General features: G+C 33.7%; 1 protein-coding gene across 1 annotated transcript in view; it reads left to right on the forward strand.

The window, feature by feature from the left end:
* CSMD3 (CUB and Sushi multiple domains 3) overlaps positions 1–19,104 on the forward strand; it is a 595,264-nt gene that overhangs the window by 185,577 nt on the left and 390,583 nt on the right. Inside the window, exon 5 of the mRNA XM_036400790.2 lies at positions 1,705–1,912. Within this exon, the coding sequence (XP_036256683.1) occupies positions 1,705–1,912 (208 nt within the window). The remainder of the gene's footprint in view (positions 1–1,704; positions 1,913–19,104) is intronic.

A 19,104-nucleotide genomic window follows, 5' to 3' on the forward strand; every position in this document is an offset into this window, starting at 1 on the left:
GTTTGTTGTATTTCTCAGAACTAAGATAGGTTTCTCTATAATTAATTTGTGAAAAGCAGAACATGAATTCTGCAATACAGTAGGAAAGTTTGCTACTGTAAATTAGCAATTTAAAATTATTTTTCTGAATGTCTATAATGCAGGAAAACATTATATTCTTATTTATTTATATTTTTTTTTTATTCCTTTCACAGTATGGGGCCAGAACCTGTGATGTGATGAGGTTTCTCAGTTTTATTATATTTAGTAGATTCAAAGTGCTTTGCCAAATTAGTATGAATACATTTGAAATATGTTTTTACTTTGTGTTTGGGTGTTTTGTTTTGTTTTTTTAATCTGGCCATGGCATAATTTAGCAGAATTTTTAAAAGACAAAACCTGGTATTTTAAACTTGTAAACTGCTGTAAGAAAGTCATGAATTTTTTTCTTTCTGTTAGAAGTGAGCCATTATGTGTGTCAGAATTCTTTAAACTTTTTGTTCTGTGATCCTATACGCCTTAAAGTTGTTTTTTTGGTTTTTTTTTTTCCTATCGTTATCATTCGTTTTTCATCAATATTGATTGGATTTTCAGACTCTGAGGCAAATTTTATTCATGCTAGCACTCTAATTGAGCAGAAATGACCTTCAAATATGCTCCAAACATTTGGGTAATAAACTGAATAAGTAATGCAATATGGTATTTCCATTCAAGTTATTTGAAAGATATTTCCATTTTTGAAAGAAAAAGCACTAAATTTACAATTAATTTTATTAGCTCACAGAAATAATTTTAACATAAGATCCTTAAAAGTAATTTTTGAGTTATTAGGCATATATATGCTACTAATAAAAAAGATACAGAACACCAATTATTTGAGAATTGTTTCATCATAGAATAAGTTCTTTTAGAACTGATTTTGTGAATATCCAATGTTTTCCTGGTATATCCAGTCTAAGATCACGTGCTAAAAAACAGAGTAATTTTGGTTTTAGAGCACTGTTAAAAAAAAAAATCATTGTGATAATTGATCAAATAGTTCACAGTTTCATATGACATGACAAATTTATTCCTATGGTAAAATTGCAAATATTTGATTAGTAAAACTTATTACACTGATGTAAACATCTTAATTGTGAAAGCATCTTGCACATCTGGCATTAAGAAATCACTCATGAATGGCTTTGTTTTGAAAACTGATCAGCTGTTTGAAAATGAGAAAATGATTTCTCAAGACTAAACCTTATGACTAGATACTCACTAAAATAAAATATGACAATACAATTGGTATATAATGTGTAAGATTTTCATGCTTCTTTTCTCAGTATAACGTGACTACTGCACTTCATGTGTCAGACTGTTTATGATAGGGATTAAACTCAAGTTGATTCATGAAAGCATTTTTGGTTAAAGCAAAAGAAGAAATAGTGACATTTTTGCATGCTAGTGTAAATTGAAACAATGCTAATCAAAATTTATACTCATTAATAAATAGTAAATTATAAAAATATGTGCTGGCACAAGTATAATCATCCTTAAGTAATTGGTAACTTGAAGCAATTACTTTTTTAGCACCCTCATTTCGGAGCAGAATTCCAAGTCAAGCATGTTAAAAATTTTAAGCAATTGTTCACCTAAACAGTAATGAATTTCTATTCTCAGAAAGAAAGCATACATTTTTAAGGGGTGATTTTAATGTTGTTACTTTTTTTTTCTTTTTTACAGCTGAGGATGCTTGTGGAGGAACTATGAGAGGATCAAGTGGAATCATCTCGAGCCCCAACTTTCCTAATGAATATCATAATAATGCAGATTGCACATGGACAATTGTGGCAGAGCCTGGTGATACTATCTCACTCATATTTACAGATTTCCAAATGGAAGAAAAATATGATTATTTGGAAATAGAAGGTTCTGAACCACCTACAATAGGGTAAGTCAAAAATTGAAACTTTAATGTGATAAAAAAGATGATGAAATGTGAAAATACATCTTTTTGTTACTTTTCCTTTTGTGAATATGTAGTCTTGCTAAAAAAAACCCTTCACAGTAATAATTGTGACATGCCATAAATGTTGATATTCCAATTGCAGCTGTAAAATGGTTTTTAAATATATTGTGAAGATGTAGCATCAAGATGAAGGGCACTGTAGACTCATTTACCTAATTGTGTCTAACCATTTAACCATTATTATAGGGAAAATGTTTATATTTAGAAACAGACTGGAATGGACTGTTGCACTCTTAAAGATTGGTGAAGGCTTCACAGAGTTCATAATGTCAGAAAGTGAATGGCGTGGAGGCTTTCAGCACAGAGCTAGGGGGAATTGGCCACACCTGATGGTCATGGGCTGCCTCTGGAGGAGGTTCTGTACAGAGAAGTGTATGCATGGTCTCTAAATAATGTGAGTATGGTTGGTGATACACTTACCTAGAAATATCCATCCTGATCTGTAAAACCAAACACCCTTAGCTGAGTAGTTGCAGTACTTTTTGACACTGCTTTTACCCCAAATATAGCATTTTCAATGAGAGTTTATGACTGTTTTTTTGTTTGTTGACTTAGCAGTAGGAACAATATTTTTGCTAGTCTGACTTCTTCAATTCTTAATCTCAGTGTAGATGTGTTATGTAGGTGTTGTAACACAAGAACAAGAAATATAGTAAATAACCTCTTTCAAGATCAGATTCCATTAAATAGGAAAAATAAGTTTTATACATTAAATATAAATTTTGTGGCTTTCTGGTCTGGTAGTTTTATGGTAACAGCATCACGCTACTCAAGAAACATGTCAATATGACAAATCCTTTTGTTTATTTTATTGGTTTAAATAAGCTATTGATTCACAGAAAAGGAGTTGTATACAAACCCATAAATCACAGTTATGCTCTCCAGTAAAATTTTGGTCTCTTAACTGGCTCATGAAGCTTTCTGGAGGTTCTGTATGACAGAAGCATGTGAACAATAGGTGATACAAGTGGTTGGCTAGATACATTATGGTCAGTAGAGTCTGGTTTTCTTCATATCAATGTAAAGCCCTTCCAACTGTAACAGACCAAACAAAATGGTTTTGATTTTATAATAAGGAAAGATCTAAAATTAGATAATTATATTGTTTTAAAAGCATCAGACTAGGTTTCTATAAGTGTTGCATATAAGTAATATATTTTTACTGCTTCAGAGTGTAATAAAAGTCTAAGATTTAGCAAATAGTGTTTTCCTAATTTGAGTTAATTTATACTGCCACCTACATAGTTAATTACCTGTATTAGGAATAATTGCCATTGAGTTTTTCAAGCTCTTAAACTGAAATCTTTTGAACTAGCTGTCAGCTAAAATAAATTTTAAATAATAACTTATAATAATTAGTGAGGTAACACCAATGATATACAGACATTATGAATCACTTGAATAGCTAAATGTACATTACATTTTTCTTAAATGTGTTTTATTTATTCATTTATGAGCTACAGACAATTATTTCATTTTTTGTTCTATAAATACAAGGCTGTATTCAAATGATATAATAAGATTACTTTATATATGGGAATTCCCATTATGTGTTTGCAAAACATGAAAATTTACAATGCTAATTTAATAATTGCTCATGTAGAGAAACAGACTGAGAGCATATTCTTTTTTTAGCTTGTCATTTATATTCCCTAAATAGGACTGATGTGTTCAATTACGGAAAAGTATCCCCCCATATGTTGGGAAAAACAGCTTTGGAAAGCTTAATTAACAGCAATTTGTTAATTAGATTTAGAGTGGTAATATTATATATGCCCTTAGACTATAGTTAATCTAAAACTAAACCCATGTTCTTTATCTTTCATTCTGGAAAGAAATATTTACCTAATTTTCAAAATTACTAAAAACTTACTGGTTGATCTGGATAATGAGTATTATAAAATTTTCCTAGAAAATTTGGTGCTTTATATGACTATTACACCTATTGATTTAAAAGAACCCCTCAAACTTTTCTTATGAACATCTGCTGTGTAAAAAAATTTTTTATTTTAGAAATAAAAAATACTTTTTTTTTCTAACTGAAATAAAGAGCCAGATTGTGCATCAAGTGGATAGACTGGTGCTATCCATTAGACAAGACTTGAAATTCTTTATGAAGTGCTAACTTTCTATAGTTTTGTAGTCAGTTGTTATAATATTTCAGTTTTGGCAGTCTTTTCTCTCAAGAAAATCTTGATAGGCCATTTTCATTTAAATAGTAGTAAAAAGTTATGTAGATGCCCTTCAGAGTTCTTGTTGTCATGTTGCTTATTCTAACATTTGCCAGCTTGAGTTGAATAATAGCATTTCTTAAATTTTGGAAGTGAAACTGAAGGAAAATTATTGTTGAGGAAATTATTTTACCTATTTTTTTCAATAAACAAAAGTAATAAGATCTGAAAGTTAATAAGATCTAGTGAAACGTTCCTTTTTGTCTACCAAAAACTAGGCTGTGCCAAACCAATACACAAGTTGACAGCTGTTCTTCCTCCATATTTGGAGGGCTTTGTTGTTAATTAGCATTTCCTGACTCTAAATTCCATTTTACTAGTGCTGTGAAAGAACAAAATGATAAACAGAACCTGTAAGAAATATTAGTGAAGAATATACTAACTAGTGGTAATTAAAGTGAGGGTGAGCAGGTAGATAATATCTGTTATGGAAAAGGGTATTTTCTGGGGTTGGTTTTTTTTTGTGTGGAAAATGCAGTTATCCATGTTAGATAGATATATGGTCACTTTTATTGCCAGTTTGGTTGCAACAAAAATTAGGAGGCATTTAAAAATTAAGTGTACTGTCATGACAATTAATCTTCAATAGACACATGCATTAATAAAACAGATTCTCAATCAGAACTTTTTACCAAAGTGGTTATTTTATTTATCCAGTGCCCAAACAGGTTAGAGTTATTTTCAGTTAATGTACTTGATTAAATAATGCTCATATCAAAGGCTACAGAGGAAAATCTCTGCCTGACATAAATATGGCAGCACAGGGATGAAAATCACACCTCAATAGTACAAGTACCAATGAAAGTAACAATATGCTGAAGAAAAAGACTAAGACAAGACAAAAAGCAGAGGTTCTCATAAGAAGAGATTAAAATAGGAGGGAAAAAAATCCCATCTAAGGCCCAGCATTTATTTTCTTGAAAAATCACTTCCACTTAGAAAGTGACAAATATAACAATCTCTGTTTTAGTAACAAAGACTGTTGACACAGCTTTAGATAATTATTACTGTTTTCTCACTAATGCAAAGTCTTTAAATCTGTGTTTAATGCTAAGAGGAAGGACTCAGGAAGGTAAGGTTTATGAGCAATATGATTTTAATAAGTATGCTAAAAGCCCCAGATGAAAGTTTTTAATCTGATAACAGTTGAATTTAAATTTAAATAATAGTAGCAAAATTGATTCTGCTTATCATAGGAAAAATTATTTCAGAAGAATGTCGTGGTTGTAGCCAAATAGGTAGAAAATTTTATTCATTTAATAGAGCAAGCAAAGTGCAGTCAGAAAAACCTCCTGTAATTATCAGAGTGTTTGTTTACTGATAGTGGATAGAATTACTTTTTACTGGATTTAATTGCAAAAACAAAACAAACAAACAAATAAAAAAACCCCACACATTAAAAAATGAACAAAAGAAAACCTAAAAAAACCAATAAAAAGTCACTGCAAAAATCAGCCAAGTTTTGGAGGGCCTAAATCCTTTTCTTCTAATACAGGGAACAGAAGTTAACAGAGATAATGCTTAACTGTGGAACAGGGAGAGCAAAAAATCAGGAATAGGATGAATACCAATGCTAAAAATATTATCTGGTTTGAGCCTTTGATAATCTGTCCATAGTTTGTTATCATTTTTACCTTTTTCTGAAGGACTGAGAACAAAAATTAAGTTCTTGGCTTTCTTGGAAACAAAAGCTTTCCACAGAAGCGAGGTATTTCTGTCCTTTGCTGTTTACTTCTGTAATTTAATTTTTTTCTTGGCGATTCAGCAATTTAACCTGTGGCATTTCCATGGGGTCATTTGGAACCCTCCTAGAAGCATTCTGTAAGGTGTAGGGTTCAGGCACAATGAGTGTTTAAGAGGGGAATTTGTTAAGTGACTGTGGAGGCTAATGACATGTTCTTCATTGTTCTATTGTGTGATTCTATCTGGCAATCATCATCTGAAAAGGACTTTGGAACTAGTTTTACATCTGGCACGCTCAAATTCTTACTGAAACATGAGAAAGGATTTGAATGTAAGAGAGGAATAAGATATCAAATCATATATTTAATGGTAGAGGCGGAGACTTCTTGTGTTATTTTCTACTACTTGTTCTTTTGTGTTTCTGAAGAAATAGAAGGGCCCCCATAGTGAGTACCCTGTTTTGTTGGGGTTTTCTGCATTAATTTCTCAGGTTTTAGTTCAAAGTGCAGCTACAAATGTGTCTCAAACTTTGCAGCCAGAATAGACACAATAAACATGAGTTACATGATGAAGATCTGTAACTTAAGGGTAGACACCTTGCAGTCTATGCTTCTTATAAAAGTTACTTTGTGGCATTTCAATTTAGTGCTCAGTAAAAGGAGTATATGATTCCTAGAAATTGTCATATCCATGGAAATAGAAATCAATCAAGCTGTAAATCCAGAGTTTAATCCTGGAATTCAATATGTAATGTACGTGTCCACATAACCGGCTTGTAAGGAAACACAAGACAGAATGACAAAATTTTATAAGCAGGATAGTTCTGCATGGAAGGGAACTCAGGAGCAGACTTGTCCAATCTACTGCTGAAAGCAGACTCAGCTTTTAGGTGAGGCAAGGTTAATCAGGCCTTTATCCAAATATGGAGTCTAAACAATCTGTGTGGACAAGGTTCTTAATTTCCTGACTGTCCTCATGGGAGGAAAAGCTTTTCCATTTTTTCCTAATTTAGAAATCATTGTTTTCAGTCAGAAACAACACAAAGAATTTATTATTACCAATTACCTTTTTGAGGTCCAAACATCTCCTGAGTTCTCTTTCTTCCTTATGGATAGGCAGTGGTATGGCCTTTCTCCTGAGCAGGTTGGCTGATATGGCCAATCCTAGCTCATGGGTTGAAGATCTTCCTTCATCAGGCTCAAGTTGTCCCATTCATCTCACAGGGATATGTACAGGAGCAGAGATATGATTTGTCCTGTCATCCTCTAGAATACTAAATGCTAAAGCTTATCTGGCACATGTGATTTATACTACATAGTGGAGTCAAGCCTCAGTGAGAAAACTATCTGTTAAATTCCAGCATGTATTTGCATCAGACAAGTCAGGTGCAGGCACAGAATCCCCTTGGCTCACTGTGATACAAATGAACAATTTACATGGCCACTGTGATGCTGCTTTTGAAAAAAAACGTGTCCCCACTTCTATTTCTGACTCATCCCCTGCCTGGTGTTGGCTCAGGCATTTACCCAGTCACAAAGGAACTGCACCAGGAAGTGACACAAGTTAAAACCAAGCTTTTTTTTCCCCTGTGTTAGTGAGCAGGAAACACAAGAGTTGAAGGCCACAGCAAGGCAAATAGGGAGGGGAATATTGTTTCTTGAAGAAATAGAACAACTTTATTGTCAAAATAAAGCCTGATCTGTTGTCTCCTCAGGTACTTGTATGTTGAATAACGGTACCTATGCAAAGATCTACTTTTTTTTTCCCTTTTGCAGTAGGTTCAGAACTTCAGAATAAAATAACTTCACAGAGTTATTTTATTTCCTTTATACGTTTTTTATACTGTATCCTTAATTTAATGCATTCTTGCGATGGTATGAAATATTTTATTTTGATTAATACATAATGTCAGGAAGACAGTATTAGGTTGTTGCTGTTGCAAAAGGTGGTTAAAAGCACTTGAGGAAACTTTTCTGAAGTTCTTCTGCTCCTAATTTCTTACACTTCCTATGTTCAGGAGCACTGCAAAAGGAAACGTTTGTAAACCTTTTCTGAAGCCACGTGTTTTCATTATTCTGATAGTACTTTTTAATATGCATGAAGTTATTCTCATCTGGAGTCAGATATTCAGGAGTTATCAAATGAGCAGTTATACATTGGATGGGCTTTTTATGTACATTCTTCTCAACAGAGCTAGGATTATATTATTTCACAAAGTCTTATCAACATTCAGAAGCAAATTGAAAAACATTTCTCTTGAATCTTTTTATGCAAGAACAGTACTCTGGTTTTCCCACATCCCTCTTAGACAAAGACTACTGCTTTTGTGCTTCCATGGGTCACTTTTATCCTCCTTTGATGAAAGAGATAGAGTGCTTCCAGTGTGGCTTATTTGTAACTCTGCTTTGTAGAAACCAGGTAAATAATAGTCTAGACCTGGAGGATTTTGCTAATGAATACTTTAAAAGTGTAACAAAAAGAAAGAAAAGTAGGAATAGAAAATTGGAAGTCTCTTACAGCAGATTTGGTGAATAAAATAGGGGTAGGAAGATGGCTTGATGATTTAACAGGGAGCACTTTCAGTGTGCTTACTGCAGCAGAATACTGCACTTGTATTGATGTGGTCATTCACAATAGTCTCAGGATGGCAATTGTTGGAATAGTAAGGGAGACATTGCTCTTGTCTTGACTGACACATCAGTGACTGAACTCGTAAGTAAATTTTATGCTGTGTGAGCTGTATGGTGGGGGAAGGTGTATTAGGGTAGCATAAATCTCAAAACAAGGCAGGGAAAAAACATCACAACCAACTCAAACCCCAAAGAGAAACTAAACTGAAAAATGTATAATTGTTTCATTCCAGCGTAATTAAAACATCACATTTTCTTCTCATATGTTCTGGGTCTTTGCCACATTTACTTTATTTGGCAACGTAAGTGGCATGCTGTGGGAAAGCAGTGATCCCTAAAGAGATAATCCCAAATAACTCTCATTCCTAGATTCTGAATTTAAAGTTTTAGTATGGTTTGTATGCTGAGTAAACTACATGCATTGATAATTTCAACTTTTATGTCTCAGGCTACAATAGCTAAAAGTATAATATTTTGAATACATGAATGAAATCCTTTAAATTAATAAATTCTGACAAGATAAAACATTATTTATATGGGCCCTACAGGCTAATTATAACTTCACAAACTAATGCGTCTTTTTGTGATTGTCCATCTGTTTTGCCTGTGAATATCACGTTAGGGTATGTAGGGTGCAAATTCACTTGCAAAATGAACCAGTGTCTAAAACAAACAATTAAGCATCTTTTGAATCTGCTAATGCAATTCCATTATATTAAGGATCACACAAGGTCAAACTAGTGTCAGAACAATTTTTTATAATTACTTGCTGGTGATGCAGGTGACTAGTGACAACCCACAACTTTCTGGCCATGACTTAACAGTCAGTAAAAAATCAAAATAAACCAGTCATGTACATTTACAGTATGTTTATTTCTTCTGCATACAGTAGATCATGCAAAATTTGACTCTTAGGGTAGTCATGCATTGGAATAGGTAGTCCAGGGAGGATCTTAAACACCAAGCTGGTGTTTAAGAGATGTTTGATCTGGCACTGGGCGATATAATTGAGTGGTTTAGGGACTAGAGTGGTAGTGCTGGGTTGATGGTTGGTGTTGATGATCTTAAAGGTCTCCCAACTTTAATAATTCTCTGATTAAGTGATTTCACCAGACATTATCTAATGTTTAATCATAATAAATGATAAGATGCAAACTATACTTTCAATGGCAGCTTTATTTGGTTGTTTTGTGAGGCTTTTTCATCATCAGTTACTTTTCTATCCTCTCCTAAAAAGTTTATTAATGAAGATCTATCCTGATTACGTGAACTCCATTCTTCTTTCTTTGCTAAGTAGACTTTTTGGATATTTCTGTAAGTAAGGATATTTGGATATTTCATAAGTAAGTTGTTGGTAGCTTCACATCTCTCCATCAACCTTTTTGCTATCCAGACTAGTGTCTTTGAACCTGCAGAAAAATTACCTACTGCATAGTGCATACTCTTTCTTCCTGAAGCATGTAATACAGGTTTTGACATCTTTCATGTGGATATATTGCACTGCTGCAGAAATTCTTTTACCCATTATTTTTTATGTCAGAGGACAAACTTAAACCATCATCTCTATTTTCTGAGCAAGAATGTGCTGTCCTGAATGTCCTAAGGGAAGTTTAAGGTAAGGTGAAGGACTGTTTGTATAAGGCTTATTTTCTGTTTAGTAACTGACACTATGCCTTTCAAGAAAAAGAATCAAAACAATTCTGAACTGAAGCTTCCAACTTTTTACCTAACTTTCCAATCCTAAATAACTTATAGAATATAAGATTCAATCCCAAAATCCATGCATGTTTGCTTGTTTGTATTTTGGTTATTTCTGAGGTACATGTTTTCCAGAATGTTAATTATAAAAGGGGAATCCTGTAATAAGATAGAATTAAGGAATTGCTACAGTGTTGAATGCAATTTAAAGCAGAGTTCAGCTCCTATGGGAGAGAAATAAGAGATGATTATGACAGAGGCATAGGCTAACAGTCATTAGAGTAATATTTTTTCATTTAGCTTTGAATTATAATGAATCTAGTAGCAAGACTTTCCACCAACTTTTAATGGATTTAAACTAGGTAGCTGAAAGTTACATTTATACTGACAATTTCACTAACTATGAAGCCACAGCTTTGCTAGATAGGCTGGAAATTATTTTTATTACTGTACTCTTGAGCATCAGGCATATAAAGACATAAATTGGAGTGTTACAGAAATGTTGCCATTCCATCTGGTTTTGGTGATTTTAAACAGAGGTTCCCCAAAACTGTGAAGCAGGGCAGTACATTTTATTATTCTGCTCTATAAAGATTCCATAGAAATCTTAAATTGTTAAACTTGTAATTTTAAATATGTATTGCTGTTTAAAAGTGATGCAACTTGGTTTAAATAAAAGTCTGATCTATTTAATATGACTTTTCCTCTTAGTTTGTGAAAAGGTTGCTACCCATGCACAAAAAGGGTAAACATGAACCTGGTGGTTTCAATAGCCTAATTGTCACACACAACTTTTCACTAAAAATCCTTTCTTTAGGATTTTTCCTTCTGAGAAGCTAAGAGGCCTCAGAGACAGAATGTAAACAATGGTTGTCTGCTGCTGTGGAATGCAACAGGTCCACCTGTGATTGGCCCATCTTGGATGTTTATAATTAATGGCCAATCAAGGACCGAGCTATCTCAGACAGAGTCCAAGAGAGCTGCCTTTGTTATCATTGTTTTATTTTCTATTCTTAGCTTAGTTAGCATCTGAGGAAAACCTGTCCTTCTTTTTCTTTTTAGTATAGTGATAATGTAATATATATATATATATATATATATATAAAATAATAAACAAGCCTTCTGATCATGGAGTCAACATTCTCGTCTTTTCCCTCATCCAAGAACCCTTGTGAACACGGTTAGACCTAGTTCAGTTTACACAGTGGAGTTCAGATACTTTGCAAAATATCTTGTATTCCTGGTCTCTGATTTTCCTTTGGGTTCACCTGGAAATGTGGGGCATAGATTTCAACTTTAGTGGCTCAGAATTCATGGTAGGAGTATCTGTTGTGGTGCTCAGATTGAAAACCATTAGATACAAGCAACTGGCTCATTCAAGAGAATATATATACATGTTTTCCCATTAAAAAAATCTAGGGACAAACACTGTGAACTGAAGTTTGCACCTCAACCTGAGAAAAATCAGAGTTTGGAGTAAGATGCCATTGGTGACAACAGTACTCAGACAGATAAATAATTGGTATTTTTTTGGTGCTAAATAAGATAGACAAAAAAGAAGGTAGTGTATACCTATTTGTCCTGAATACCTATTTGTCTGCATTGATGTAAGCAAAATAAAAATATTTCCCTTTGCATTATATTTTAATATATATCTGAATTTAAAAGAAAAAAAAAGAAAGGAAAAGACTAGTGCTGCCAACACTGAATGTTGAAGTAGAAGAGCAAGGTATTCTTTGTATTTTGAAAAACTGAAAAAATTAGCTACATGTAAAAGACTATTTGATGAAAAGGAGGATTTAATTTATCTAGAAATTGGTTGAAAGAGCAGAATGGCATTATATAGGCATATGAAGATATTTATTTTTTATGAAAAAAAATTATTTGTCTAAAAATATGAAGGATTAAGGCAGTTTGAATGGAATTTCGTTACTGTTTATGGGTAAATAGATATCAATACTGTGGAGAAGGACATCAGGCATTAAAAAACCTACCAAAACCACTTCAAAAAAGAAGGGGTTAATATAATCCACAGGAGATCTGGCAGTAAGTGGAAGTGAATATATCAAGTACATAACAGCAGACTACCCTATTTCAAAAGAAAGATATATATCACAGTAAGAGACCTTTAAAGCTCCTGGTGCAGTCATAAAGATATACAGAGCAGAAAGAAATTTTGCAAAGGGTGAGAAAAGAACCACATGACTAATGAATAAGAGCATAAAATACTAAGAAGCTTTGAGAATACAGTAAGAAAGGCTATCACAGTTGCTGAATTACAATTACCAAAGGATATAAAAGACAATGATGGAGAGAGCTTGTAACTACATTACAAGGAAAGAGAAAACAAGAAAAATTGGTTCCTCAGTGAAACAAAAGCAACAGAGGGCAAAGGAAAGGGACACCTGGAGAGCTGTAATAGAGACAATTAGTACTGAACCATGTAAAAATAATGGAGTAAGTGATGAAAAACTACTGAATGAAAAAAATTAATTCTTTTTACCTAGCAATTTTTTATTACAAACTAGTAGAAAAAAGAGTCAGTGTTGTCTGTAAATATGTGGTGGACTTAATTGGGAAAAGGCACACAAAGAATATGTACTGTTTAGTCTCTGTAAGTCATGTTGTGCTGCATCTTAAATGGATTAGATCTAGGCCTGGTAATGTTAAATATTTTTGCAATATCTGGAGAAGGATTATACATAAATATCAATAATGTCAATTTGGAGGGTTATAGGCTTTTTAAAGGACAGCAATATACTTCAAAATAATGCTGATAAATCAAAGTGAACTTGAACACGTGAAATTTACTTCAGAGAGTACAAAATGCTGTAGGCTAAATAAAGAAGGCATAGGAGTAAATATCAAATAAGAACTAAATACCCAGTCAGAGTACTAATAATGATTAAATAGATCAAGAAAATACATAACAAATAAATATTCATAAGAAAAAATATTCAAGTGTCTCCTTGTGTGCACATGCTTTTATGTGCACAAAAGTAAATTGTTTTTATAGTATATGCCCTGCATCTATACAAGCACACAATTTTCCTAAGTTGCAGGTACGGTTAATAAAGATTCTGGAAAGGGTTGAATTCTTATTTAGCTGAAAAAAAAATATGCATTGATGTTCATATACAAATGTAAATGACACTTGATATTTATACAGCCTTTAAAACTGCATTAGCAGTTAACACAAATCTTTTCATGTTTTCTAATGGGGTATTTCCAAGTATATCTCGATAAAATTAATTAAAAAAAAAAATTTGAAACAATATTAAATCATCAGGCAGTGGTGTAGCTCAGTAAGCCAAACATTTGTTTGGTGAGTCATGCTAGAATGGGTATTAAGGGTTGGGACTAAAGAATACTGGCACAATTTTGTAGCCTAAGCTTGCTTTCACCTGCCCATCTCTGGTTAACTTTCTCATAATTACATTCTTATAAGTCAATACTTTAAAGGTCAGTCTTAATGTAGTAGCATGTAAATTAGTAACCAACTATCTTTTATCAGTTATTAGATCTGAGTATTTCCAAATTTTTCAACTCACATTTTTCAGAAGAGTTGCTCAAGGTGTTCAGATAACATTATCTCATTACCACTAAAGCAGCAAAGGTATCATATTTATAGATAATAGACTCTGATACAAGATATTTTAAAACTGATATTGTCTTTTTTACTGCATAATTTAGAATATATCACTTTCCAGTAAAATTTCATGAACAAAGATTTCTTTTGGGAACTTCAATTTTTGCTGTTATACTTTATGTATGTGGTAAAGTAAATAAAAATCATTTTTGTAAGGGACACTTACTTAAAATCTGCTCCAATCTGAAAAATCTGCATAATGAGCTGGCTGTTCAACTAGGATACCAGAATTTTCTAGAGTAGTAAGGTACTTAATTCTAAAACCACAGAATATTGATAAATTTTATAAAATTTGTATTTTTTTCTCTAGCAAAGTTTTCATATTTATTAGTCAATACACTGAGCAATTCCAATAATATTATTAAGAAGAAATATTATAGTAAATATTTTGTGTTCTTTGGAAAAGCCAACATTATTAAGTAAGTCTATTTGGTTCATTTTGTGTGGCAGAGGGAGAGGCAAAGACGTGAGGGTTAAGAACAAGCTATATTTGCTTATAGGACAGTGAAAACTTTAGTTTTACTTTCTAAGGAACGAACATTTATTTAATTTTTTTTATGTCTTTTTTATGTCTCTTTCAGATGTAAATTGAAGACTTTTGAATCCAAGGAGTTTTTTTGAGTAACACAGATTTATATAGCAAAATCAATATGAAGTACTTTCAATTATCAATCATCTTTTTTATTTTTAGTAATAATAATTGTCCCCAATTAAAAAGTAGATTATGGGATTTTATGGTATTGTGGAGAATCTTATACATTCTTCTTATTTCATAGTTTCTTGTTGTATCATATTTTTAGACAATTATTGCTCTTAAATCTTCAGTACACCCTCTGTTTATGGAAAATGTGATGTCTTTTTTAAAAAAGTTAAATAACAAATGTTCATTTTGGATACACAGTGTCAAATCATGGAGAGATGAAAATGCTGTGTCATGGCTTGTTCACTGGCTGATTTTTTGGAAACAGCAGGTGGCTAGCAGTATCCCAAAACGTATTCTCATCTCTGAGAGCAGCATTTAGTTTTGAAAAAAATTAAAATTATATAGATTGTAATTTTACACACACCTGTCTATTAAGAATTGACATCATTATTTTTACAATTACACTTGCTTATGCTTCAACTTAAGAAACCAAAATTCCTGGTCTCATTTTCCATAATGTTTGACACAAATATTGCTTTTTAAAATTCTTTATAAAATATTTATTTTCTAAAAGATACTAAACACACTGAAAGACTATGTCCTTGGTGTTTTTTTGTGGTTTTTTTTTTTTTTTGATGTCTTAGCATATGGAAACTCAATAATCAATACTATCAGTACATCAATACTAAAGTTTGGTGAATCTTTTTCAACATGATCTCTTATAAATTGGTACTTTGGCCCAGACTTTCTTTACCCACACATCAGTTCATGTTTATCTACAGGGTTCAGTTCAGTGTCATACCAGGCTAGGTCTAGAATTGGAAGCAGTACAGCTCTAACAATAGGTAGGAATCCTTGCTCACTGCAAATATTCATGCTTTTGAGAGCATGAATATCTCTGAATGTTTTTTCAGTTTGAAACACAGGAGTGTTTTAACTCCAGCATGTTAGTTATGCGGCACAAAGGGGAAGGGCTCGGTGCTCATTCATTTGGTATCTGATATCCACACCGTGTGCTCTCCAGTGGTTCAAACTGTAAAGCAGATGTGTGATGTCCAGAACTCAGATTTAATGAGGTGCTTGGTGCTGACTTGAATATCTCAGAAGCGTTGCTCTTCATTGTCTAGATATGCCAGTAATCTCCAGAATACACACAGAATAGAAAAGGTCATGTGTTCCTAGTAAAGAACAGAAGAGAGAATTTCAGTTACTAGTGTCAGGCGTCAGTAAGAAAGGCATTATTTTTGAATGAGAGAAGCAAATCTTCTAATTTTTAAGATTCAAGATATGTTTCACAGATACAGGGTTTAGTGCCAGAAAGAATTAGTGGATAATCTAGTGCTCCCTCCTGTAAATGAGAGTCTTGTGCTTTTCATTTGCTTTTCTATGCTAATTTAAAAAAAAGGCAAAAACAAACCAGTCTTCTTTTAAAAGTCCTAAATTATTAAAATACTTGACTCTTCTTTTTTTTTTTTTTTTTTCTAAATCTGCTCTGATAGTTACTCACCATTGTCACAAAAATAGGGAAACAATACACTTTCTATGTGTTTATCATTGACTTCAGCTGCTGGTATTTTTTTCATGTCTTTTTCCGGTTAGAGATTTTTGTGGTGGAGAAAAAATATTATCTATGTGTTGGAAATTTTAAAATTATTGTTATTGCTATTACTATCATCATCATCCTCATTATGTAAAGAATGGTAGTTTCTTGGTATTTGTCAAACACTTTGAAATGAAAGTTGTCTAAAATTAATAAGAAATTTCTTATAGATATATTGAAGAAGGGGAAAAGTCACAACATATAAATGAAATCAATTAAAAAAATTAAATGTCTAATGTGATAAATCCAGTAGAATTAAGAGGAGACACGAAATTGGATATATAGAAGGAAGTTCTTGCAAAATATATAGCTGAACAAAATATGAATCCACCTTCCATAGAAGGTGAAAGCTAAGGTAAATGGTTCTGTGAGTAATCTGCATAGATTTGTTCACTACAATTATATTTAAACTAAGCAGTAAAATGAGCCTTTACTGGCAGATTTTGATATCTACCTTCATACATTTTCAAAGGGAAGAAACAGGGGGAAGAAATGAGAAAGTGAAGTTTCAGAAAAAGATCACCTGTTATTTGAATTGAAATGTTTAATGTTTATCTCTTTACTTTGTATTGATGAGTTATTCTTTAAAGGCATTTCAGGACTGTCTTATTATCAACCTTAAAAGATGAAATAACATAACTGACTCCGACTTTAAGAGACAGCATTTCAAATTTTTATTCTAATGTTAAGGAACAACTCTTTTAAGATATTTGCATTTTGCATATCTAAAAATGAGCAATGAGAGTGTCAGATACTCAGGAAAACTCTGAGTCTAGAAGTACTTTTTCTTGTAAGACCCATGAGGTTCTTAATTTTGCTGCAGAGTGGGAGTAATTTGACTTACAGTTTAAACTTTATCACCATCCAGAGCTTCATGCCAATTTCCCTTCATGTATTACAGAAAATAAAACTAGAGTATTTTGCCAGTTTGACCACCACATCCCTATATGAGGTGTTCATTTTACCTGCTTTATTTACATGAAATAGTAAGGATTATGGGAAGAAGTTAAATGAGAATTAGCTTCATAGGTAAGTGCCCTTTGCTTCCTATTTTTAGTGCCTCCATGTTCCTTTAGAGTCCATCTGGCCACACTGATAGCAACTGATGAGTCAGCAAATACAACTTTTGCCTTACTATTGGGAAGTGGTCATAGACCTTGTATGGCTGTGTATTGATCTGACAGTGGTATTCTCTTAGGACTCTTCTGAAGTGTCTTGGCCTGAGCTGTTTTTATCTTTTCTTTGTCTACTGTTCAAGTCACTATATGACTATCATGTATACCAAAGGTTTGACAACCCTAAGCAGCAGCTGTGCAACACATATTGGGCCTCTATGATAATCGGGTCTTGAGAAGGCTGGGAACTAATGAGAAAAATCAAAGATTCTGTTTAGGAAGCATCAGGTAGCCCAAGGATTGCTGCGGTGCTGGATTTCTTTGGCCCGACCAGCTCCTGACACCGACAGCACGAGTGGGCCACCCCCAGAAAGCTGTCCAATCTGGGGTGCAGCTGCAGGATACAGCTGCTCTACGGCACAGGTGGACTGTGGACTGTGCCAAGGGTAGGGACAAGGATCAGGGAGAGGTCTTCTGTATGGTTTCCAAAGTAGTTTATACCTGGAGGTTCAGGCACAGAAAGACAAACTCAACTTCATACATCAACTTATAAGGAGGAGGAGGTCCCAGGGGAGGATACAATCTGACCAATTGGGAGAAATTGGGGGTGGAACACAAGGTGGGGAATACAATGTTTAAACCAATAGAGGACTGCAGGGGAGGAGAATAACTTAAACAAACCAATAGGATTTTGAAGGATACAAACTTGATAGGGAAGTTTCAAGAGAAAGGGACAGGCTTGGGGAAGGATTAACATTCAATAGGAGGAGGAACAGGGAACAGAGGGGCAGATCTTTGGGGAGATGGACAGCTAGGGCAAAACCAACAACACAGAGGGGACAGGAAGAATCCATCAGTAATAAAATATGCTGTAACAATATGAAATAGGAAAGATTATAAAACTGGCTGCTAGAAATGCATTACAATAAAAAAACACACTGCCACAAAGGATGACTCAAGACTGAGGAAGGAGAGTGGTATCATGATGATCTCAGGATGCTGGTCATAGAATCACAGAGTGGTGCAGGTTGGAAGGACCCTAAAGATGATTTAGTTCCAACCTCTCTGCTGTGGGCAGGGACACTGTCTGCTAGACCAGGTTACTTGCAGCCCCATCCAGCCTGGCCATGAGCACTCCCAGGGATTGGTATCCCCAGCTTCCAGTAACACGGTCTGGTGCCTCACCACCCTTACAGTAAAAAATTTCTTCCTAGGATCTTATCTAAACCCACTCTCTTTTAGTTTAATGCCACTTTCCTTGTCCTATCACCACATTACCTTGTCAAAATTCCTTTCAAGCTTTTTTATAGGCTCCCCTCATGAACTGAAAGGCCACAGTTAAGTCACCCGGGAGCCATTCCTTCTCCGGGCTGAGAAATACCAATTCTCTCAGCCATTCCTCATACCTCTAATCATTTTCATGTACCCCCTCTGTACTCCCAACAGATTTATGTCGTTCTTGTCGTGGGAACTCCAGAGCTGGATGCAATATTCCAGGTGGGGCCTCACCAGAGTGCACTAGAGGAGCAGAATGACTCACAATAAAATTTTCCCCCTTCGATTTAGGGAAGAATGAAGTGCTGATCTCAGGGTACAGAAGGACACTTAAAATTTGGACATGTAAAGAAAATAGATGTTAGAAAAATTTCTTTAAATAAATAAGTTACTGATAGCATTAATGAGACTTTTCAATATTTAGACTGTTAGTCTGTTAAAGCATTTATTGGACTAATAACAATTTTGACACGAGGATCTTCTTTTCTATCCCAACAAGATTTTGTGTGTAAATAAGTACTATTGCAGAACATCAAATTGTAGGGCAAGTGTAATATTTTCTAGTTTTTAGTTTCATTTATTTCTTTACA

Source organism: Molothrus ater, chromosome 1 (assembly GCF_012460135.2).
Source record: "Molothrus ater isolate BHLD 08-10-18 breed brown headed cowbird chromosome 1, BPBGC_Mater_1.1, whole genome shotgun sequence".
Taxonomy (NCBI): domain Eukaryota; kingdom Metazoa; phylum Chordata; class Aves; order Passeriformes; family Icteridae; genus Molothrus; species Molothrus ater.